Here is a 26,780-nt window from a genome sequence, read left to right as displayed (position 1 = left end):
ATATTCTGGTAAACAGCATATCATAAATCAAAGTATAATATTATGAGAATTTTAGTATGAATAAAATTTCCAATGATGATTTTCATAGCTAGCATTTTTTTAATACTTTGTGACAAATTTTAATTAGAATTTCAGATAAACTTGGTCCCACTTACACACTGAATCATAACTGAAAAGTTATGATTTATTATTTTAGTATTATAAAAAACTAATGCTAACTTAGATTTCTTATAAGATATTGTAATTATGTTGAACATTTTTTAAATAGTGAAAAGTATATAATAGTTTAAACTGGAAATCAAATACAGCTGATAAGTAAAAAGGATAAAAGTTAAAACTGCTTTTAAAATGTATGAGTGATATTTCTAGCAAAAGAAAAATGCTGTGTTAATCACAGAAATCAATTAATTCAAAGCAATTACCTCACTTAGATAATTTCCCTGTAACTTCAGTATTTGGAGCAATCCACAGTTTTCAATGCCCTCAACTTCAGTAAGATGATTATGTGAGCAATCCAGGTATATAATGGTAGGCGTATCACAAAGACCTTTTGTACTAATTAACTGATTATGGTCCACAATTAGTTGCTGAAGATTTTTCAACGATTCTAAGCCACCTGGAAGAAAAAAATTTCCATGATCACTTTATCATACATTCTTCCAGACTCTAGAGTTTCAATTTTTTTCTAAATAACTGCATCTTTTTATTTCCAATATTCCTAATTACAAGACTTACCCCAATTTCCTGGTGAAAAATGTGTAAGTGTAAAATGTATTATTATTTAAACTTGTGCCTAAGAGATGTATTTTTGAATGACTTAATTATATATCAAATTGAACAAAATACTAGAAGTCATACATTGGGCATTGAATGTTTTATCTTCAATTGACAATGGAACAAGGGAGAGGGAGGAATCATTGAAAAAATAACAGTTTTCAATTCAATTCCAGGGTCTTTGAATTTTCAATGCTTGGTTAAGATTGTTGCAGAATGTAATTACAGAATGTAATTGCAGAATGCTATTTTTCTACCATTGAAATATCTACCTTAGGTTCACAAATGAAGTAGGTACAACTGTATTAAAACCAATAAAATATTAGTATATTCTTCTGGTATTATAAGATTTTCACAAGTGGCCTCCTTTTTACCCAGATAAACTTAAAATCAATGTGATTCCAATCTAAAAACAATCAGAGGAGCCTTAGACTATAGCTCAGTGGCCATAAAAAAAAAAAACTGAGAAGGTTGTTTAAATAAGTCATCATAGTTAGCACTGGAAAGAGATGCTGAGGAAGTCTGTAAAAATTTCATGGAAGATATTAAAAATCTAGAAAATTTTATTAGATTGAATATTGGACTACATATGTTCTCTGTAGTTACTACCCTGTGTAATATTAGGTTACATGCTGAAGAAAGGTAAAGGATTTGGCACAAAAGCTAAAAATAAAAGGAAATAGCACATAAAGCAGAACAATTGGGAGAGGAAAAGGCAGATGAGATTCTGTGATGATGGGAGTGATTAGTAAAGGTACACTTTACAATTATCAAAGGCATTTTTATTTACACTAAATTATATATCGTCAACTGTGTGAGCCAGAGTGGGCAAAGGAGTATGAAGAGGCCACTGCCTGACAAGCAGTGAAGCAGCCGAAGACTTTTGCTAGAGGCATCCGCAGAGTAAACAGGATGAAAGCCACAGCAGTGGAAGTGAAGACAGTGAGTGTAGACTAATTTTTAGATATTTGACAATGGAGAGAAGATCCTCCAAAGTCCTTAAAATGGAAACCCTATCTCTGAACTCATCCTCTGCTACTGTCCCCTTCTCTTGGTTCATTCTAACATGCTGACCTCCTGGCTGTTCCCTCGAACATGCCACACGTATTTCCACCTTAGGGCTGCCTACATATGTAAGAAACAACTATCAGTGTGTGACATGTTAGGCTAGGAGGAATTAAATAAAGCTTATCAGCTAACTTCAGATATTAAGACACCATGAATCCCAATCAATATACAGAGAAGTTACACTTACCTATTCAACAACCCATCAGAGATTCCAATCTAGTGAAATTATCATGATTTCAAGCCTCAGATACTAAGGAATCTTTGACTGAGCATTTCTACTTCTAGGAATCCATTATATACTAACACACACACATACACACAACTATGAAGTAATATATAGAGCAATTCCTTGCCATACTATTTAAACAAAGAAATGGAGAAAAGTTAAATGTCTATCAGTAGCGAATAGTTAAATAAATTATGGAGTATCTATCAAATGAATATGTATGTATAATCTTCAATATGAAGTAGTCTGACATAGAAGTATGCCCATGATGTACTACTGTATGTAAAACCTAAGTTGCATACATAGGCTTTTAGCTATTGAATATACGTGACTTTCAATCTACACATCTATTAATTGTATTGCATAGAACAAGGTCTGGATTGATTTGTAAGCAACTGTGAACAGTGGTTACTACTGCAAAATAAGAAAGAGAACAGGGTAAGCAGAGAGAGAAAATTTCACTGCTTACATTGTATACTTCTCTATTTTTAAAATTTTTAAATGAGAATGCACTTCTTGTATAATATTTTTTAAAACAATATATTTGAAAAAAATCAGAGCAAGTACTGAATAGAACTGTTATTCTGTATTTATTCCTGACCACCACCATCACCAAATGGTTATTGAACTGAAGAAAAATGAGAAAACCTGATGCTGTCATCCATCAGAAGGGTTTGTTAGATAGCCAAAGTGTGGGAACACTGTACATAGACAGGGGGGCATACCTCTTAGATTTTAAGATCAAAGATTTAAAGGGAAAAGTGAGATGGAAAGTAGATCTTTCAGCCTCACTGAGCCTTGATATTGATGGCAGTCCTGTTTGATAGCTTCACTGCAACCTCAAGAGAGACCCTGAGCCAGAACCACCAACTAAGGCAATTCCAGATACCTGATCCACAGAAAATAGGAGGTAATAAATGTCTGTGGTTTTAAATTGCTAAATTTGGGGGTACTCTGCTTCACCAAAGTATATAACTAATATAGTAATGATCCTATTCTGAAGAAAACATGAGAAAGAAGAAAATATGTTTGAAAATGTTTTGGGCTAGGGAAGAACATTTACAGAAATTTAATGTAACAAGAATTCAAAGATACTAAAATAACAGATGTAGGTAAACAAATGGACCAAAATAACACCATGACAGAACTAATAAATAACTTAGAAAAAATGTTGTACAGGACAGAGAGCTAAAGATTGAGTTGCTCACAAGAAGAGATAATCACACTGAGAACAAAATGTGGAGAAGCAGAAGATAAAGCAGCAAGATTACATTAATTAAATAAAAATAGACATAACAGATAAAGTCAATCAAAATATGGATCATCCATGATTGAAAAATAGAACCAAGCCAAAAAAGTTTGCGAATATATAAAAAACAAAAATTTTCGTAAATGAAGAAATAACAATCTATAGTTTGAAAAGGATATTATATTTCACGAAAAAAACTTATGTGGGTTTATTGACAATAAGACGTCTTGCTAAATTTATTAATCAAGGACAAAGAAAATGTTATTCAGGTATCTGGGCAGAAACCAGTTTTGGGGGAGTAAAATCAAGTTAGCCTCTAGTTTAACCACAGCAACACACAATATCAAAATGCAACAAAGCAATGTCCATGAAATACCAAGTGAAAATGTGACCTAAAAATAGAATGCACAGCTATATTTTCATTCAAGTATGAAGGCAACTGACAGATACTCTTGAATGTGAAAGAATTCAGGGAATATAGCATCCACTAGTCCTTCTTTGAAAAATAAGATGCAAAAAGAGTTAATGAACTATGTAATCCAGACAAGCAGAAGATGAAAGAAGCAGTTTGTCATAAAAAAGACTGGTATTGACCCATTTTCATACAGATCTAATGCTGCTAGAGAAGATAAGATAGAGTCATAAATACTGATTTGATGTCATAAATCCTGATGTGAAAAACAAAAATTGTGAAGGGAAAAGAAGATTGGAAAGAGTGTAAATATCCTAATTTATTCTATTTTCTTATAGAGGAGTTAGTATTGCCTAAAATAGATTAATTAAAGCACATCTTTTTATAAATCACTGAACAAAAATATTATAACTGACAAAATTATTAGGGGGAGATGGAATTGTAAATGAGATAATCTTATCATTTGCAGCATGAGGAAGTCTAAAACTTTGAAATCAAAACATTTTCATATAATTTCCTGCTCTATTGCTTAGCAATGTTTTCATGAGCTTTTAAATATGTCCCATCTTAGTAAACTGTAGGAAAATTTGCTGAAAATGAATGTTACCAACGAGTAATTCATGTGTGTATGATTTTTGATCACCGTAAGATTATTCTATAATACCTTAATATATTTCAACAATTGATTACTTTATAAATCACTGTACTTTTAAAAAATTCAAGTTGATATTCTATTTCAGTAGTGATAAAGTTTTGACTGCATCATCTCAAAAGAAGTACTAAAAAGTTAACTGTTACTTTACTATTAGAATATAAAATATATGCCTAGAGCACATCTCTTTATATATACTCTAATAATCACAGGTATTATTAAGCTTTGTCTTATGTTTAATTAAACTTTACTTAACTAATTATCTAAACCTTCTTTAACTAAACTGTACCCTAAGTACATTTATTTATATAGAAAAAGTAGGCATCATTGTCTGAATTGTTACAGATCATGTTCATTCAAGTGATTTCTTATTTTGATCACATTTTTTCATAAATATGCCTCCTTCATAAAGGAGGACATTTTGTTTACCATTTTATATTTGTTATTCCTCAAAGAGTTTTGAATTTCTATTCAGGTGTTAGCTATGCTTATTAGAGTTTTATTTTCTTAATAGTTATATGTGACAATTTTTTCTAATTTCCTGAAATAATAGGCATGAAGTATCTTCTCTGTTAACACATGTAAAGCATTTATAGTTTCCACATTTCTACAAGAAATATGAAAATCTGTTTTTTGCAAAAATAGCTTTACTTGTAATATAAAACTCATAACTTGTTCTACAAGTCCTAAGACTGTGTTGTGTCCTCATAGAAATAGAAAAAGGATATAGACAGAATCTCTGCTCAAGTATCATTTACTTGAAAAATTCACCTAGAATATTTTTTTAAATTATGACATGTATAATTATTCACAATTTATTAAGTGAATACAGTTAATTACAAAACAATATTACAGTAGTGATTTTTAAAATGGTTGGAAAACAATCTGGAAAACTCACCAATACTGGCTATATCTGGATGGTGGAAATATGGCTTATTATTTTATCATTTCACATCATAATTTATAGACAATAAGCATATATTAATTGTGTAGATTAGATTAAAAGTTACTTAGGAAAAAAACCAAAATTCCATTTCCAGAAATTTCTGCTCAGATACTGTGATCTTTACTCCTGAAAATAACTAAAAACAGTAATTACATTTTTTAAATGTTTCCAAATGAGCTGTTAAGAAAGCAAAGAATTCTCAGTCCAAAATCAAAATAGATATGGTAGGCAAATAGAAGCAAGCAGAACAGTAAAGCCAGTTTTCAGTGCGAGAAAACTTGTTAAATCTGGTGAATATGATGATCAATTTCTATAGCCTCACAGTTTGAGGAAACAAAACTTAAAATTCACCAATAGGAGGCAAGTATGACAGGCAATTCCGAGTAAACCTGGACCCCAATCAGCTATACCCAACTGAAGACAGGAAATTAAACTACCTATCGCAAATCTCAGTAAGAGGGGAAAAAAATCCTCCTTTAAAATAATAAATACAAGCTGACTCTCCCATAGGTTTACAACTCAAATTCATTCTCATGGTGATCAGAAAACTTCCACCAAAAATGTAGCACAAATGATTCTAGATTGTTTGTGTCCTTCAGCATCTGAAAAATCTCTAAAGAACAAACTTTAATGTCATACCTAGGAATAATCACAAAGCTTAAATTCCAAGGGAAATAAACAGGTGACAAAAAAAAAATCACATGAAAAACACAAAGAAATAAGATGCCATAAGTAAGAGTTAGCAGAAATAACAAATCCCAGCAAAACCAGACCCACGTGAAAATCAGAATTAATTCAAATTAAAAAACTCAATGACTAGGATTAACAGCAAGTCAGAATTTGTCACTGGAATATAGGTATATAGAAAGTAACTAGAGGCAGCAAAAAAAGACAGAAAGATAGAATATAGGAAATATGGAGGCAAGAGTCAGAAAATCTAACACATATGTAGCGTTTCAACAAACTGAGGAAGAAAAAAACTTTTTGAAGAGATAATGGCTAACAGATAAAATTTAAAAGTGAAAATCACATATTCAATAATTGCATCAGACCCTAAGAGGATGAATTAAAAAGAAATCCATGCCTAGACACATCAGAATAAAAATTCATAACAGGAATAACAAGAAAAAAAATACTTGAAAAGACATAGAAAATACCCTCAAAGTTTCCGAAATTTAACACAGCTGACTTCTTAAAGCAACAGTGAAAGTAAAAAAGTAACGGAATGATATTTATGAATTACTGAAAGAAAATAAACTTCAATTTAGAAAAATACACCCAGTTAAATTATGATTTAACAATGAATGCTAAGTAAGCACATTTACAGAAAAATTATCTTCCACAAACTAGTTATTTTACTAGAGGAAATTTTAAAGGATCTATATCAGGAAGAAGGAAAGAGATCCAAGATCTTAAATGAAAAAAAGAGCAACAGGCATAAAAGCAATAAATATGGGCAAATATGATCAAACTTTGACCGTATAAAATAACCATAATGTATAGCTTGAAGAGTTAAATAAAAATACATTTAAGGGCTTCCCTGGTGGCGCAGTGGTTGAGAGTCCGCCTGCCGATGCGGGGGACGTGGGTTCGTGCCCCGGTCTGGGAAGATCCCACATGCCGCGGAGTGGCTAGGCCCGTGAGCCATGGCTGCTGAGCCTGCGCGTCCGGAGCCTGTGCTCTGCAACGGGAGAGGCCACGACAGTGAGAGGGCCGTGTACCGCAAAAACAAAAACAAAAACAAAAAACATTTAAAATCCTGAAAAACAAACACATATAAGTCAGGAAATTTGAGGTAAAGATATCAATTAACTTGAGATAAATTGAGTATATTTTATAATTTCTATGGTGACCACTAAATAAAGTATATAACTATCAAAAGATTGAGACAAAAGAGGAAATGAGGGGAAAAATACCAAATAAGTCAAAAGAAGACAAGAGAAGGCGAAAATAGAAAATGTAGCAAAGGCTTTCTGTTTACAGTAACAATGGACTAGGTAATGAGAAAACAAATATAAACATAGCTGCTGAAGGCATTTAAGAACTAAAATGGTATTATAGAATAAGAGGATTAAGTTCCAGAAGAAATGAGGTGAACACATTATTCAGGGTATCTATTAATTCTGAGAAAGGAAAGCTTGCAACATCAGGGGGTCAAAACTTGGGCGTCAGAGCTCTCCTCAGCAAAAGAGGGCTAACAAATCTCTACTTACTTTTGGTTGGACCTCCAGGTACTACACATTAATCCAAATATGGAATAGCTCCCAAGGTACTGAAGCCAAGCTTTAAATAATATCAATAACAAAACATGGATTTAGCTGCACAGAGATCACTAATGCTTGTAGTTTTAAACAATAAAGACCTCTGGAGGAAAATAATAACATCATAGCCTCAAACTGATTCTATAGTTTTGTTTTCCTTAGTATTTTCTGACTGTAAAATGACAAAAAACTAAGCAAGGAAATAACATCATGTGAACAAAAATCAAGAGAACAGATAATAGAAACTATCCACAGGGTATCTAGATAATGAAGTTACCAGACACAGAAATTAACAAAACTTTGTTGAACGTATTAAAAAATTAAAACTGGAAACTTACATATTAGATACTATAAAAATGTGAATTGAATGCTAAATAAAAGAAGCAAATAAAAGTTCTAAACTTGAAAATCTACAACTACAAACAAGACTTTCATGAATGGATTGGACATTATATTAGACACAGCTGAAGGGAGAATTAGTGAACCATAATTTGAGTCACAAGAAAACATCCAAAATGACACATAGAGATGCAAAAGAAATGTAAGAGAATTATAAAAGCATAAGGGGATTATAGAATATAGTGGGAATATATATCTGGATCTAGATCTATAAGTAAGTACGTAGCTCAGAATTTTTCAACACTGAATAAAGATGCCAAGCCACTGATTTAAGAGGCACAATGAATTCAAGCAGGGTGAATACTAAGGTAACCACAGTAGAAACATCAGAGTAAACTAATGAAAACAATGGCAAAAGAAAAAAAAAATCTTAAAAGGGGAAAAAGAAATTTTCTTCCAAGGATCAACCATTAGGTTGTTACACATCACCCTAGGCAAGGAAAGCTATAATAAAATAAAATCCATTCACAATGCAGAAAATGCATGCCAAATGGTAAGTATATATATCAAAATACATAAACAGAGATATGTGTGTGTATATGCATATTCTTCAGGTGAAAGGAATATCACAGATGAAAGGTAGAATAAAGTTCAATGGAAAGGTTTAAAAAAATGGATCAATCCAAATGATATTGACTTTATAAAATAATAATGTCTTAAGGCATTTGAAACACACATATAGATACATATATACACATGCAGAGTTAAAATACTCAACAAAAAGAGCACATTAAGTTGGGAGGGAGTAAATAAAGTTTAGGTTTTCTAAGACCCTAGAATTGCCTTGGAAAAGAGAGGAAAGTGCTACTGTTGGTGGGAATGTAAACTGATACAGCCACTATGGAGAACAGTATGGAGGTTCCTTAAAAAACTAAAAATAGAACTACCATATGACCCAGCAATCCCACTACTGGGCATATACCCTGAGAAAACCATAATTCAAAAAGAGTCATGTACCACCATGTTCATTGCAGCTCTATTTACAATAGCCGGGACATGGAGGCAACCTAAGTGTCCATCGACAGATGAATGGATAAAGAAGATGTGGCACATATATACAATGGAATATTACTCAGCCATAAAAAGAAACAAAATTGAGTTGTTTGTAGTGAGGTGGATGGACCTAGAGTCTGTCATACAGGGTGAAGTCAGTCAGAAATAGAAAAACAAATACCATATGCTAACACATATGCATGGAATCTAAAAAAAAAAAAAATGGTTCTGATGAACCTAGGGGCAGGACGGGAATAAAGACGCAGGAGTAGAGAATGGACTTGAGGACACGGGGAGGGGGAAGGGTAAGCTAGGATGAAGTGAGAGAGTAGCACTGATATATATACACTACCAAATGTAAAACAGCTAGCTAGTGGGAAGCAGCTGCATAGCACAGGGAGATCAGCTCAGTGCTTTGTGACCACCTAGAGGGGTGGGATAAGAAGCGTAGGAGGGAGACACAAGTGGGAGGGGATATAGGGATATATATATATACACATATAGCTGATTCACTTTGTTGTGCAGCAGAAACACAACATTGTAAAGCAATTATACTCCAATAAAGATGTTAAAAAAGAAAAAGAAAAAAGAGAGGAAAGTGCTAAATAAACTTAGATTTGGTAAATAAAGAAGGCATGATGTAATATCTATAGTAAACCAAAAGGATAGTAAAATAATATAAAAATGGTAATATGATAGAAAAGAAAAATGGAATAATTTAAAATCTCAACCAAAGCAAAAGAAGGCAAGAAAAGAGAAAAAAAAAAAAAAAGAACAAGAACAAATAGAATCAAATAGTAAGAGAGTAATTTTAAACTCAAATATATCAATAATTGAATGTTATTGATTACACTTAATTACTAGGGACTAAAGGTTACAAATCAAAGCTTGAATTTGTCAGGCAGCCTCGATAAAACAAGAACAAAAACAACAATTTTTTATGTTACATTACAAAAATTCCAAAAATAGAACTTGTAGAAATATTGTAAGTAAAAGGACAGAAAAAGATGTATTATGTAAACATTAAAACAGTAATTCTCAAAGTGTGGGCCAGTGTCCCCATCCTGAGATACCTTTAAAGGTTCCATGGAGTCAAAACTACTTTCATAATAATTCTAAGAGGTTATTTGCCTTTTCCACTCCCATTTGTTCAAGAGTGTAGGGTGGAGTTATCCAGAGAACTACATGAGGTGTGATATCGTAGTAAATTTAACGCAGAAGGAAATACGGAAATCCAGCTGTCTTGTGTTAAGCTTGACATTAAAGAGATTTGCAAATATGTGTAACAATGACCCTTTTCTCACTGTATCTTTTTGTTTAAAAAATACAGTTATTGGGCTTCCCTGGTGGCGCAGTGGTTGAGAGTCTGCCTGCCGATGCAGGGGACACGGGTTCTTGCCCCGGTCCGGGAAGATCCCACATGCCGCGGAGCCGCTCCGCAACCAGAGAGACCACAACAGTGAGAGGCCAGCGTACCGCAAAAAAAAAAAAAAAAAAATACAGTTACTATTCTAAAACTGTTATGAATGCAAAGGCTTTATTGTCTTAAACTCTGAATGAATACAAAAATTTTCTGTTTTTTCCTAATGCAGTAAATATTGATAGATATAACCCACATAAATGAAAACTGTCTGAAGGAGGTCCGCAATAATTTTTAAGAGTGTTAGGTCCTGAGTCAAAAAAAAGCTGGTTTGATTATGTCAGACACAGAAGCCTAAGGCAGAAAACTTAATACAGTTGAAAAGGGACATTTAAAAATGATAAAATTGGTCAATTTAACAGAAACATATAACAGTTATAAATTTGTGTGCACCAAATATCATGGCCTCAAAAATATTTAAATCAAAAAAATAAATTAAAAAAAGCTATGAGAATGAAGATCTACAATCTACAAACACCACGGGAGTCATGTATATAAGTCTTTCTCCAGGACTCTGCTAACATGACAAGTGTTCCACTTAATCAACAGGCAGTATTGCATAATCAATAATGAACAGGCTCTGAGGCAGGCAGTCCTGAATTTCAGTAACACATGCCTATTCGAAAACTAGCTATATGACTATAAGCAAGTTACTTAACTACTCTGATCCTTCGTTCCTTTTTTGTGGAGTGGGGGTGATTTCACATTATTGGGAGGATTAAAAATAATATTTTAAAGTAGCATTTACAACACTTTCACATGTTGGGTACTAAAAATGATAGTTATTGTTTCCTAACAATTATCCTCAATAAAAACAAGGAGTTAAAAAACTGTAACTGAAAAAAAAAAACAAAAACAAACAAACAAAAAACTGTAACTGTGGTGACCAAATAAGGCTTCAAAGAGATATGTTTGAGCTAAACCTTGAAGAAGGAATAGGATATTAATACATACTCAGAAAAGTCTATACACAACTGATTAAACAGTAATTTGATCCAGTAAGTGCACTGGATCAAAAGGAGGAATCTAGGTGGGAAGGAAGTTAGAATAAATTGCCCCCCTTCTTCTTTTAATCTTAGAAATTCTTCGCTGTCAAATAAAGGATGAGAACTGAGCAAAACAGACTTACAGCAAGACTTAAGTTAGAACATCATTACTTCCTCAACATCTCTAAGAACATAATTCTCTCCCTGTAAAAATTTGTTATTTCTTCTACTACCCGTCTAAAACAAAACAAATAATAACCACAAAAATATTCAAGAGTCTCTTTCAAAGGGCTTAAATATAATAAATATAAAGGATTGCTTAAATATTCTTGAGTTTACTGCTTCAATATATTCTTTATTAGTCCTTTAAAAGTTTCCTAGGTCCCACAAAATAAAATTGAAGTCAACTATGTTTATCCCTCCTCATTGCCCATGGCAAAATTAGCATTTGGCTATACTTGCTACAAATATCTATTTCAAAGAATTCTTCCCACAGAAATGAGCCAATGGTCTAATAAAACATTCTTGCCACAGGGGAAAAAAACTCTTCTGTAAGGAACAGCAATACTAAAGATGTTGAATTAGGCTGGAGGTTTTCACTAAAGAAGTGTTTGGTAAAGGTCTACCTCCTTTAGCTGCTCAATGATTGCTATGTTTGACAGTTACATACAAATATGCTGAGTTACACTTGAGATTTTCAATTTCAATGCAAAAGTCCTTCAGGATCATACAGGTTGTACGGAAAAAAGAATACTGAAACAGGAATCAGGAAATGTGGATTCTAGCCCCACCTCTGCCAGGAGTTAGACGAAAACTATGTGGGTCTGTTTTTCCATCTGTAAACTAAGAAGCCTAGACTGGCAGATCTGCAAAATCCCTTTCAGCTTTGTTCTAAGCATTGTGTTACATTTCAAAACTAAAGAGTAAGCTAGCACCATCTAGTGGAATCCAAAGAATTTCCTAAGTATATAATGAAAAACATTTCTACAAGCAAAATATCTACAGCTTTATCTTATTTTACTTCATTATTTTTTCTAATGTTCCAATGACAACATTTGGCAGAAAGAATTAATCCAGGCACATTTCCCCTATGAGCTACGACATAGTAATCAAGCCTATGTGAAAATGTTGAATTATTCAATATCTTTCATACTTAGAATACTAGTTTCACTTTTCCAGAAAACAGTATTATCTGAAAATAAAGCAGCAGAAAAAAAAATCTCCCAGTATCTCTAACTATTTACAATAATATTTTTTAGGGCTGTATTACCTGAAATTTATAAATTAATGATTTATAAATTGCTGGCATTAAAGACATTAACATCATACTTATTTTCATTTTTACCCAATAGTCAATAAAGGAAACATGGCAATTTACTCTTTTCCTCTTTCTCTCTATATCAATAACTATCAGTAGGATAATCTCAGTGCAAGTCAGGATAGTCATTTATTTTGTTTATTGCTGCATCCTCAGCAATATTCCAGCGCTGTGTTCTAGTGCCTGGAAAAGTGCTTCCACATAGTGGATGCTCAATGGCTCATTAATAAATTTATTAATGAATAAACCTTAAAATCATTATATATTTTTCAGCATAAAGACTTTGTAATATAGTATAACAAAACAGTAATAATCTTAAATATTAAATGCGTATTTATGAGAGAGGCAATAGAATGAATCAATTAAAAAATCTGGTACCAGGATAGACTGCTGAGTTTCAAATCCTGGCTCTATCATTAACTAACGGTGTGATTTTAGACAACTTACTTGAACTTTCTATGTTTCAGCTTTCTTATCTGGAAAAAACAAAGATGAAATAGTACCTAACTAATAACACTTATGTGAAAATCAAATGAGTTAGTATGTATAAAGCACATGAAATGGCTGGTGGTAAAAAAAAGTTATCTATTACTATATTTATTATACTTAAGTTGTATTTTTTCTATAAACACTTTGGTCATGCAGCATGAATTTTAAAAATTAGTTTAGTTTTAAAATGTTTCTGCTAAAAAGTCAATAAAATTCAATATATTTGGGGAGGAAAAAAGAAAACTAGATTATAACTTATGAATCACCTATTTTTCATTTGCTTTGGCTATTCATTAAAAAACTAAATCAAAAATACTAACTCAAAATATGAAAGATTCCTCATAGGTGAAGTTTATAAATTTTAATGAACACTGTGGCAACATTCATTTAAGAAAAGTTTTCTCCACATTACTTATAAAAAAAAAATGTCTTACCAATTTTGCCTGAAATTTACTCATGGGAAATTTCAGGCAAAGGAAAGCAAGAAATATAACAAAGATAACAAACCTTAAAATTTAAACTGAAATCCACCCAAATTAAAGTGAGTTATAAAAGATAAAGATTCGTGTAACTTCAGGGAAAAAAACATTAAAAATTATAATAAAATCTCTTTTCCAATTAAAATAAATCCATCTTTAAAATCATCAACGTGAAGTGAATTTAAAGAGCTTAAAGCAATTATCTTGTGCATTTAAAGCATGCAAGAAAAATGCCAGGTTAAGTAAAAATACTCAATAGTCAAAAACTTGCTGCCAAAATAGAACCAATTATAGCAAATAATATAAAAACATACAAAGTATTCTTTAAATGACTATAAAATTTATATGACCATATATACCCAATATAATAGTTTATTTTTTGCTACATTTGACCAGAAAATAATCTGTACCTCAATATGTAATATATCTTAAGGATATCATTTTGAATTATATTTTAAATTAATATTTCAGTTATGATTAATAATAATAATTAAGACCATTTCTTTCTATAGTCACAGCACACAATATGTTTAAACATTAAAGAACTAACTTTGTAACTTTCAATTTATAGAATTAAATTTTAAACTATTACTTTAAAAGAGTATATTTCACATTGTTTCTGTTTCTACAATTAACCAGTTTAAGTAGAATGGAAAACATTCAGCATAAATTATTTCAAATAAAGTGCCTTAAAGAGAGTGATAGAGTTGCTATTTTCAGTCACTAAATGCAAAGAAAGTAAAAAATGTACACTAATGTTTTCTAATAAAAAGAGTAATTAGAGTTAACATTGCTAATTAACTGCTGCAATAATATAGCTTAGTTAGAATTAGGAACAAATTAAACTCGAAACTACAAATGTAGAATATTTGGTATTCCTTCCAATTTTATTTCACCTCCTTAAGAAATATTATAGCATGGAATAGTGACTTATTAACTTATAAACACAAATCTATCTTTGTGCCCCTTCATAAGAGTTCTTAGCATCAATATATCATTGAAAGACAAAATCTGTGCTTTTCCCTTAACTCAACCAGAATCTCTGTAAGCAGTTCTTGAAGATGAAAAACAGACTCCAACTGGTCTTCAGAAAATCTACTTTCCCATGCATACTCTTCTCACACTCAATAAATACAGTGTTTTCATTGTACCCAACAGACAGCAAAGATGTCTTTTACTTTGTTTGCTGAGGGTGTACTACATAGAGATACCTCAGGTACATCAATTAATAACATGGCAGTTTTCACATAAGTCTTGCAGATATCCTATCCCAGGAAATCCACTGACTACAAAAACTCCCATACAGCACTGTTGGCAAAGAAAATGAAGTGAACGGGAGTTCAAGCATTTCTTCTTACAAACAGCCTTTTTCTTTTTTTTCAAGCTTGCTTCAGTGAGTACCAATAAAGTAACATACATTATCAGTGCACTTGCCTTCATTCCAACAACAACAAAATTATTTCTGTATGTATTTTAAATTAAAATTTTACAATAAAAAATTTGTTTCAAAAGTATCAGTATTTCCATATGGGAGAAGTCATGAGTGGTCCCAAAGCAGGCAGCACAGACACATAGACAAATAAACATATTAAAGAACATTATACATTACATTTTAGAAATTATGCCTTGAAATGTTTGCAAAACAAAAGCTTGCTTTGTGAAAACCACTATATTTTCCCCAAATTAAAAAAAAAAAAGGGGACTTCCCTGGTGGTGCAGTGGTTAAGAATCCACCTGCCAGTGCCGGGGACACGGGTTCGAGTCCTGGTCCGGGAAGATCCCACATGCCGCGGGATCCCACTGTGCACCACAACTACTGAGCCTGTGCTCTAGAGCCTGCAAGACACAACTACTGAGCCCATGTGCCAGTTACTGAAGCCCGCGTGCCTAGAGCCCATGCTCCACAACAAGAGAAGCCACTGCAATGAGAAACCCGCACACCTGCAACAAAGATAGCCCCCGCTCACCGCAATTAGAGAAAGCCCGCGCACAGCAATGAAGACCCAACACAGCCATAAATAAATAAATAAATAAATAAATAAATTTATATTTTAAAAAAAGGGAGTTGATGGTGACTGATTAGATCCAATTCTCCCCAAACCTCCTCCAGAAATTCATAAAGTGCAACAAAGAAATCAAAATACCCACAACCTATCCTTCCATTGCAAATGGGAGATAAAGAAATCACAAGTTAAATTTCTTTCTAAGTGGGGTAATAAGTATCCAGGATCAACACAATCCAGGCTGAATCGACACTTGTACAGAGGAAATCCTACCGAACCTGAACGGATAAGTAAACACTGGAGGTGCCCCAGGGGTGGAAGAACCCATTTATTACCAACAAGGCCTCCCTCCAGAAAGAGAGAGCATCCTCCTGAGTGGGATGACAGTACTGAGACCAAGTATATGAATTAAATTAATAAATGCAAATGGCCATGGTCTATATGAGAGAAAAACATTTAAGCTTGGATCAAAAAATAAAACCCAAATCCATTCTGTATACAAGTACATACATAAAACAAAGTGATTCAGAAATGTTAAAAAGTTTTTTTAGATTAGGCAAATACAAACAAAATGAAACCATGTAAGACAAGGTAGAATTCAGTCACAAAAGCATTAAAGAGACAAAGAATGGAACTTAAAATTTTCAAGGCTAAAATTCACAATAAAGATAACACTGTTAAGAATATCTGTATAACAGCATGGAGCAACATTCATGACGCAGAAACAAAAGGATGTACACAAAGAAACAGGCTGATTAAGAACAGATACACAGCTCGGTGTTTTGTGACCACCTAGAGGGGTGGGATAGGGAGGGTGCAAGGGAGGGAGACACAAGAGGGAAGAGATATGGGAACATATGTATATGTATAACTGATTCACTTTGCTGTAAAGCAGAAACTAACACACCATTGTAAAGCAATTATACTCCAATAAAGATGTTAAAAAAAAAAGAACAGATACATTCAATCTAGCTCAACTCCTTCAGTCCAAGGTAAATCAAGTACACACTTACGACCTAAAATAAAAGATCACTAATGTAGATCTTAAAGATGAAAATATATACTTTATATTCCAACAAAAAACAACAACCTTCTTTTCAAGTGCACACGAAACATTCCTGAAAATTAACCACATGTTAGAAAACCACAAGTTTCAAAAAGCAGATATGGCACAAAAATAATTCTCTGACTATAATTAAATAAAACTAGAAAAAATAACAACAAAAATGGTCTTTCCATGTGGAAATTTAAAATTTTAGGTAAAAGATAAAATACATCATATAATTGTAGAACAGACAAAAATACCTATACCTTATTCAGAAGTTACAGAATAAGTAGTGCTCGGAGTAAAATTTATAGACTTAAGTACTTATGTCAACAAGAGTGAAAAATGATAAATAATTAAATTACAAATTTAACTTAAAAATAGAAAAGAACAACATAATAAACAGAAGAAAAGCAAAAAAAGCAAAAAACAAAAAACTGCCATTAACATGTATTAATGGTAGGAGTGCAAAGTGGTACAACCCATATAAAGTGTATCTGGCACTATCTTCCTAGATTAAAGATGTCCTTTGCCGCCCCCCCCAAAAAAATATATATCAGGAAACTAACCTAAAGATATATCTGATGGAGTATGAAATGACATAGGTATCGGGTTAGTCATGATGGCAGTGTGGAAGATTGTAAACCATCCATTGTCCATCAACCAGAGACCAGTGGAATAAACTCTAGTGCATACACACAACTGAATACTATCAAGCCATAGAAAAACAATGCTATGAACTCCATATATGTTGTAAAATGAAAAAGAGCAAGATAAAGAACAGTACTTTAAATATTCTATATTTTGTGAAAGAATTAGCATATATACATATATTTCTTAGATATATGTATATGTATGTATATTTACAAACACACACATATATTACATATGTGATACACATGTATTATTATACACATATATACATAAATATCTGTATATAAAAGTAGATGGGATAACAGTGAAATGAAAAAGGATGAAAGCACAACCACTTTGAGTCTTCTTAAATGTAGTCTGTAGAAACATGTATCTGTCTTAAATCTCAAAAATAAAACTGAATCAAAGGGAAAAGTGAACTAATTATATTTCAAATTCATAACATAATCACAAAGATAAAATACTTCAAGTGAGCACATCACTTTGGGGGACAAAGTGTAAGGGCCAAAAGAAATGCAAAAAAATCTCAAAATTAATTTAGAAGATTTCTTCTAAATACTTCTAAAATGCTTCTAATACTGGCATTGTTGTTTTGAAACTATTTTATGGCTATTATAATCCATAGCAAATAGTTATGTTAGTGTTGGTATCAACCAAGGACTACAGTGGAAGAGAAAATAACACAAATATAAAGTTCAAAAAGTAAATTTGGAGATATCAATATTTGATATCTTCAATCAAATTCACAGGACTGGACAATTTGAGTATCAAGCAGTATAATAAGAAAAGAGACTGAAATATTCTATATTATAAAATTCTATGAGTTCATTAGACCACTAAGAAAGAGAGAAGAGCAGGGAGAGAGAGAAAAGTGCAAAAGCAAAACAAAATAAATGAAACAAAGAAAATTCATCTGACACCACTGAAAGTAATGACCTTACTGTAAAAGTCTATCAATATAAAGGTAGGCATTTATTCCTGTCTTTCCTCTACGAATGATTCCAAGGTAACCAAATAGTTATTAAATAAATGATTCCAGTTTTTAAAATGTGGAAGGAATGTTCAAATTAGAAAACTCATTTTTTGTATCCCCCACTGCATTAATTGATTCAGGCCACATTAATCAATGGATGAAAGCATTAGATAAAAGGTATGTGGGAGACTTTATAATGGAACGTTTAGGCTATCGCTCACATACCTAACATGCAACTGTAGCATCATTAAAAGCAAATAATCACTGTATGACTCCTGACGTAAGGCAATACGAAGCACAGAGCAACCCCTATGAAAAATTCCTGCCAAAAAAGACTAAATTTTAATTAACTCAAGCCTGTTGCACTAGCTTTCATTTACAGGACATGAAATATTTATAGGCATAGTGAAACAATTTTAATACATTAAAAGGAAGTAAATGGACAAACCCAAAATGTGGGACACTGTATAGGACAATTAACATAGGTTTTGCAACAGATCAATGGCATGGAGGAAGAAAAGTGGAAGGACTACTACAGATTAGATAGGACTTCAGACACCTATGTAAATGTAATATGTGGTCATTGTTTGTGTTATGATTCAAACAAACCCTGATAATTTTAAGAAAATAAGGAAATCTGGATTATGGATTATCAGTTGATAGAAGGAATCACTATTAATTTTATTAGGCAACACAATGCATTGTAGTTAAGTAAGAAAGGACCATATTATTAAAAACCATCTCCTGAGGTATGAAAGGATGAAACTTTATGATTTGGGGATTTGTTTTAAAAAAGAAAAAATACAATAAAAAACAAAACAGTAATGATGGACCAAATGTTGACTATAGTATATGGAATCTCCATGTATTCATTTTGTAAATGTTTGAAATGTTCAACAATAAAAAAATGAAAGAAAAAACAAAATATTACATAGGCAAACAAATTAATATCAAGAAGGCCTAGGTAGAACCAGGCCTAAACACAGAAAGCAGGCTTACTTCTACTCCTCCACCTGCTCCCATCCCATTTCGTGATATTTCAGTACAGATCACATTTCCTAACCACCACAGGATGGAGAAGGTGGAAAGAATGTACCTTCTGGGGGTCCAATAATTTAAGCCATTAGTAGTATACCAGAGTAATGTTTTTATCTAGTTCATTATTTTCTGCCAGTCCTTGATTATTGATTAACCATCATTTCAGCCCTTATCAAGTCCCTTGAGAATCTCACAGTTAAATTAAAAAAAAACCAAACAGAATTTTAAGCCAGGTATTAAAAAACATGAGATTTTTATTTTAGACTTACCACACTGGAAATGTATAGAAGTGAGTTGAAGCTGAATTTCAGTGGGCAGAAGAGGGAAGTTGGGTAGTAAGAAGTGAGAGCAAGAACAGAACACTTTCACAAGACTTGACAGCAAGAGGAAGAGAGATGAGGCAATGGACGGCAATAGGAAGAATCTGACATGAGAAAGGTGATAAATGATGGAGGAAGGTACCAGAGGAGAATGACAGGTATATTTACGTAAAATAGAAGGGCTGGTCTTAAATAAGAAAAGACATTTTCATCACTGAATTTTATGGATTACAAAGAATAAGGATGGAAACGCTATTGATATATAGGTATACAGACAGACAGATGGAGGGACAAAGATGATTAGGGAGATCCAAACTGATAAACTCTTTCTTTTATGTGGTATTAGTAGCCTTACCTAAAGAAGGAAAGGTTAGTCCAAGTGATGTATGTAGGTAAGGAAAGTAGTGTCATACCAGGAAACAGTTATGACAGTTGCTGAGAAGTACAGAAAGCATAGGGCCCATAAAAATATGATGGCAACAAACTAGGGTATTGTATTCTTCACTAGAGTTCAGATCACTGTTGGTTATAAGAAAAGGAACAGGGAGGTGAATATACTAAATTTAAGGAGCTACTAACAACCACCCATTTGCCAGTGGTGGGAGCATATTCCTTTTATATATAAAAGGAATTTTAGGGCTCCCCTGGTGGCGCAGTGGTTGAGACTCCGCCTGCCGATGCAGGGGACACGGGTTCGTGCCCCAGTCCGGGAAGATCCCACATGCCGCGGAGCGGCTGGGCCCGTGAGCCATGGCCACTGAGCCTGCGCATCCGGAGCCTGTGCTCCACGACGGGAGAGGCCACAACAGTGAGAGGCCCGCGTACCGCAAAAAAAAGGAATTTTATATATAAAAACTAATTTTGTTTCCTTCATAAATCTGGATAAAAGATTAAATAAGTATGGCTTGGATAAAATAAGCAAATTAGTGATGGTGGCCTATTCTCAGAAAAGAATAAATGAAACAAAATATAATAATGAGAAATAAATGTCAATATATTTAAATTCCACTGTTCTCACCAATTCGAGTGATTTTATTATGTGAAAGTTCAAGATTTTGGATATTAGTGCAGCCATCCAAACCATGAAAAGAAGTCAGTTGATTTTTATTAAGAAGAACAACACAGAGATTTTCTAAATTTTCACAGTTGATAGTCTCAATATTGTTTTCCTAAAACAAAGAACAAATGTAATTAGTTTTATTTCAATGGCTTATTAATGAAACATTTAAAGCTTGCAAAAAGAGGGAAGATGAGATATATGATCTTTAAATGAATATCTGAATCCCTAATTTTAAGATAACTATGTAGAGTGTTATACTATCTAGATGAAAATACTAAGTAACCAAATAAATGATTTTGTATTTATTAATAATCTTTTAAAATATAGAAAACACAGAGGATCATATAACAAAATATTTCAAACTATCTAAATGAACAAGAGTGAACATTTGGTCATAGTTGCTAAAAAACTTATTTTAAAGAAAACAAACATGGAAAAATTTGAAATCTCCCCATTTCCCTTCCTCAGTCCCTTTTGCTATCTTTCCCTCCAAAGAATACCAATACCATGAATTAGGTATATATCTCATGTATAGATTTATACTTTTACTAAACATGTGCATCTCTGCGATACATAATATTGGTCTCAATGTCAAGATCATATTTCACGGATGCAACATCAATTCTCTTCTTTTAAGATTTCAGAAAGATAAATGGGCTTCTAAGAATCTTAATGGTATAGTCCTACAACATCCTTCTCAAAAATATGAATATAGCCTTTGTCTAATGGAGTAAACTTAATAAGAAGCATAGGAAACAAAGTTTGAAAAGAAAATCATATTGGTGGAAGCACAGTCAGTTTGAATTGAAAATATATAATCTAAAATAAAAATAAAACTCTAGCACCCCCTCCAATCTTCTACGAGAAAGAAACATTGAGAAAAATTCTCAGCTGCAAAACAGGACACTTCTTATGGAAAAGAAAGTATGCCTTTGGGGATTCCCTGGTGGTGCAGTGGTTAAGAATCCACCTGCCAATGCAGGGGACATGGGTTCGAGCCCTGGTCCGGGAAGATCCCACATGCCAAAGAGCAACTAAGCCCGTGCACCACAAGTACTGAGCCTGTGCTCTAGAGCCCGCGAGCCACAACTACTGAGCCTGTATGTTGCAACTACTGAAGCCCACGCACTTAGAGCCCGTGCTCCACAACGAGAAGCCACTGCAATGAGAAGCCCACGCACCACAATGAGGAGTAGCCCCTGCTTGCCACAACTAGAGAAAGCCCATGCACAACAATGAAGAACCAACGCAGCAAAAAATAAATAAATAAATGGGGGGAAAAAAAAAGAAAGTATGTCTTGAGAATGGAGTTAAAAGCCTAGTGGGCAGAACCAAGAATCACAGAAACCCATTCCCATGGAGCAGAACCAAGTCCTTATTAATAACTGATGGTAGTTTCTTAGCTATGGACCAGGGACTGCCATGAGCTTCTTGTTTTCTCCCATATTGAATGGTAACAACTCTTGTAATTAATCAAGTCCTCTCTCACCACTGTATGTGGGTGTGGGGGAGGGAAGACAACTTTTCCTTTAACTTCATAGATCTCTGAGTTGAAAGAACTTTCTCTGAGCAGATCATCTCCACTTGGATCTGATTTAGATGAGAAGATTCTGTGCTCAAGTCTGAGTCTGATGCCATGAGTTAATGAGACTTTTGGGTCTTTGGGACATGAGTCCTTTTGCATGCGGGAAGGATGTGACTCATTAGGGGCCAGGGGCCAGACTGCAGGAGGTTGTTACTTTGTAAGCAGTTCCAATAAACCTCACAACCCAATATTCACACATCCACATAGTCCCCTCCCACATGAACTGAAAGCTCAGCCAATAGAACACAAGCTAGCATGATGCCAGCAGATGCTTGACAAGCACTTCATATTGAAGCTTGTCTTTTTGGAAAGCTCACCCTTTTAAGATTCCCAAGAAAGCACAGAGAGAGAGAGAGAGAGAGAGAGAGAGAGAGAAATTCCAAACTCCCAAGGCACCAGACATGTAGAAGAAGGCATTTTGGACATTCCAGCCCCAGCTGCAAATTACATAAGAGACCCAGGCAACATGGTATGAAGCAGATGAAATGCCCAGATAAGTCTGGCCTCAATTCACGGCCCACAGAACTGTGAGCAAAAAAAGTGGTTGCTGTTTTCAATTAACTAAATAATGTGGTCATTTGTTATGCAGCAAAAAGTAACAAAACAATAACTGTATCATCTGCAAATAGAGACAGTTTCCAGGTCATACCATCTAATTACCTTCCCTGTATGGTCCTCACAAATTTTGGCCCTTGATCTCTTTTAGACCCTGAGTTATAGGTTACTTTAGTAAATGTTTCTTCAAAATTGTCATTTCTTAAAATGTACACCTGAATTACACCTTACTCCACTTTATATTTTATTATAAAATAAATATTGAGAACATAGGACATACCTGTGCATCAATGTACTTTAACTCTTTGCAGTTACTCAGGCTGTGCAAAGAGGTTAATCCACAGCGCTGAAGAGACAGAAACTGAAGATTTGTACACTCTGCCAGTGTGGAGAGACTACAACCTGGCAAATCTTGAAGTGTTACTGTTGTAACCTAGGGAATTCAAGAAAATTGGAACACATAACATTATCTAACTATAATGAATATAAACTATACTAGCCTTGCAAAATTGTTTTAAAAACTTCATCTAGAAAAAGTAATGCTATATATTGAAACCTACACTTATTAACAACTCAATTTCATTTAAGCTATCTGGCCATTTTGCCAATTTTGTTCCCCTCATAGAAAGACAAAATAATGCAGTCATTCATGACCAATTCAAGTTCAAAACTAATATGCACAGAAGCAATAATAATATTGTAATCATTTATTAGTTCACTCCCTGATTTTTCACCAAATTCGTTTTTCATGTCCCTTGGCATTATTTTCAGGATTGCACTATATAAATGTTTAAGATCTGTGTTTGACAGTATCTTAGGGATACCTGGATAGTACCAGAAGCCACAATGGGTCAGGGGATAGATTTTATATCCAACCTGCCATGCTTCAACTAGAATACCTTAGCTATCTTCCAAAAAAGAAGCAAGTTTAACTGAGAAGAGATATTATAGAACCTGTAATAAGTAGAAGTATGCAATAATAATTGAACCATGCAATAAAAACTACATTCTATTATGTCTTCTGTATTATAAAGGTATGAATCATTCCGTGCTACTGAATAATGTAATATACCCAGCGCATATAGAATCTGCGGTATAAAAAATCATGAATAGCTCTTAACATACATTTACAACATTTCTTATTATTGAGATATTACTGTAGACTCAATGCTTCCTTTTTTCCTAAGGCACTTTTCTCTTTTTAAGTCTTTTCAACTAAAGAAAATTCAATATCAAATAATGTATTCAACTTTATGGTATGCATATTAAGGACTACACTTAGAGTTCTACAAGAATATGTCAGATAGAAATATTTTGAGATTACTGAAAAGCACTCCACTTATTAAACTCAAGAGCTCTCACCTAAGTAAAACTGGCACAGTAATAATGTAATAATATGTTTGGTTCTTCACCACAATTGAGTCCCTGCACTAAAATAACTATATAAGCTAAATTGCTTTATAGTAAAAATACTTTCATACTGCCACATCACAAGTCCTAAGGCCAGGTTTCCCATGTACTGAATAACAATTCTAAAATGATTAGCTTTATAGTATATATCATACTAGTGTATCTCTTATTCGAAAGAAATTTTTTAAATGTTTTATTGAAATTGAAAGCATTATTACTTCAAAAAATCTGGAAAAAGTATAAAATTCTTAAGTGCAGTAACTCCTCTTCATGGGAAATATTTCCTGTGCATTTAAGTTTTACATTTACATATTTATGTAAGTAAATGGGCAGACCATATGTTCATGGAGATAGAAGGGATTAGACTACTCCTTGCTTTAAGTACCAAAAGCAATAACTGATTATTTTTAAAACTTTGGGTGAATAAAAGTTTCTAGTTTCATAATGATTTTAGGCATTTCTCAATTACTCATAATGTAAAACAACTTTTGAAACAAATTTCTTTTTTATAATTTTTCAGAAAGAAAAATATTAATCTACTTGTGTCAGGATAACTGCTGTGTAATGCCCACTTAATTTGTCCACAAAGAGATACTATAAATTCTGTAACTGGAAAACTGGCTCTATACTAAAAAACTGAACACACTATTTAGAACTGAGCACTTAAAAACTGAAAACCCTACAGCTGCAGCTTTATAGTAACAAATGCTGCTCTACCTTATAATTTATATTATCCTGCCTGATTTAATAATATGCTGCTTACAATCAACTATATAAGCACAATTAAGTTCTAGTTATGATGTGGCAACCTCTCTAATTTAATTACAGTACAGGCGTGACAGCTGTTGCAGTATCCTTGTTGATGGTGTCTACTTGTGAATATGAGGTATTCCATGGTACTTCCTCCTCTCTTTTATTAAAGATTTAAAAATTTTCCTTATGATATAGCAAGTTATTCTCTACCGCACTCGTTTTTTCCAAACTTATGAGATCAAATAAACTTTTACATTCATCATTTTGATACATGCATGACAATAATTACATAAATAGAACTGCCTTATGCTCTAAAAATTAAGGTCAAAGAGAATTAGTACTCACAGGTGTTCATTACTGCATGGTCAGCCTGATAAAAGAGCAACTGGGGCATAGTGGATGGTCGCTAAATTCTTCTTAAATAACTAAACGAATAAACTGTCCTAGCCCTATGGCAAAACTAAAATATTTATAGCATTCATAGTTTCGTTCCCTTACAAAGGATAATATAAAAATATTTGGAAGATTAATATTTTTGGTCTCTCATGACTTGAAAATGAACTACTCCATCTATAGAAAACCTATGACTCATTCATTATGTTTTGATAAAAGATCACAAATCAGTTTTCCACTTAATCGTCTATATTTCCCCAAATCCTTGACAGTTTTGGTAAATAAAATGACCTAAAATAGCTACAGATTTTTTATAGAGTTCACTCTCAGTTATTCTTGAGTTCAACCGAAGCAGTGTCAGTCATCTATCTATGGTAGACTGTAATTACAAAAGTAATGAAAGCAATGACTGTTTTGCTTTATGTTCAGTGCCACAATCTCAAATCTATTCAAGCTGGAGAAATAATATTGTTCAAAAACTCAGCGGCAAAGAGACTGAATCTGAGGTATGATTAGTGGCTTAAATGAATGAGAATATAACTTCAAGTAAATCATGTGCCATCACAACACCAGTTAATTACAATTTGCCTTGAATGAAGTGAGACATTCAGCCCCTAAAATGTTATCATCCATGCCATGTTATAAAGCCATAGCAAAAAATCCTTAAGCTAGTACCCTTTTTTTGTGGTTGCTATTTAAGGCAAGTTACCATTAGTAGCAAAATGCCCAAAATAAAAGAAAGATGAATTAGTTAAAGCATTCAACTAGGAAAAAGAAAACTATGTTAGTTGTCAATAATCACTTCTCTTCAGTCATATCCTTTTGGGATATTATTCCATATAGTAGATGATCCAGCATGTTCAATGTTATAACGTATTTGATGAAAGAGGCTATTAAGCAGCCCTCAAAAATCCATTTGGCTTTCTCTTCAGATGTTTGAGATCCACATTTGACAATGACTATCATATATGTTAGGAGCGTAAGACCAGATTCTTCACATACGGTATTTAAAAAGTCAACAATCCTATAAAGTAGGTATTGCTCTTCCCAGTTTATAGAAGACAAAACTGAGGCTCAGAAAGGGAAAGATCAAGCACCTTGCACAAGGTGACACAGCCAGTAAATGGCAGAAATAAAATTAGAACCCTGATCTTATTTGATACAGGGATTGTTAGTACTTTATTAAATTACATTCAAGTAATTTTTATATTAATTTCATTTTTAATCAATACAACCTAGCTAAATTGTGAAGCTGATAATAATATGGAGATAAGATTAACATTCAGTTGGACTTCTTTTTCCATCCCTTTATCCATCCT

At 33.1% G+C, this 26,780-nt stretch overlaps 1 protein-coding gene across 1 annotated transcript in view; it reads right to left on the bottom strand.

The window, feature by feature from the left end:
* The window catches only part of LRRIQ1 (leucine rich repeats and IQ motif containing 1), a gene marked incomplete at both ends in the record, with an annotated part of 173,919 nt that overhangs the window by 127,193 nt on the left and 19,946 nt on the right, over positions 1 to 26,780 (bottom strand). The window contains 3 exons of the mRNA XM_082665558.1: positions 423 to 616; positions 20,724 to 20,874; positions 23,186 to 23,338. Of these exons, the coding sequence (XP_082521684.1) occupies positions 423 to 616; positions 20,724 to 20,874; positions 23,186 to 23,338 (498 nt within the window). The remainder of the gene's footprint in view (positions 1 to 422; positions 617 to 20,723; positions 20,875 to 23,185; positions 23,339 to 26,780) is intronic.

Source organism: Grampus griseus (genome assembly GCF_964374135.1).
Source record: "Grampus griseus genome assembly, chromosome: 11".
In the NCBI taxonomy this organism is placed as follows: Eukaryota; Metazoa; Chordata; class Mammalia; order Artiodactyla; family Delphinidae; genus Grampus; species Grampus griseus.
The sequence above is the reverse complement of the archived record's forward strand: the minus strand, read 5'-3'. Positions and strand labels throughout refer to the sequence as shown.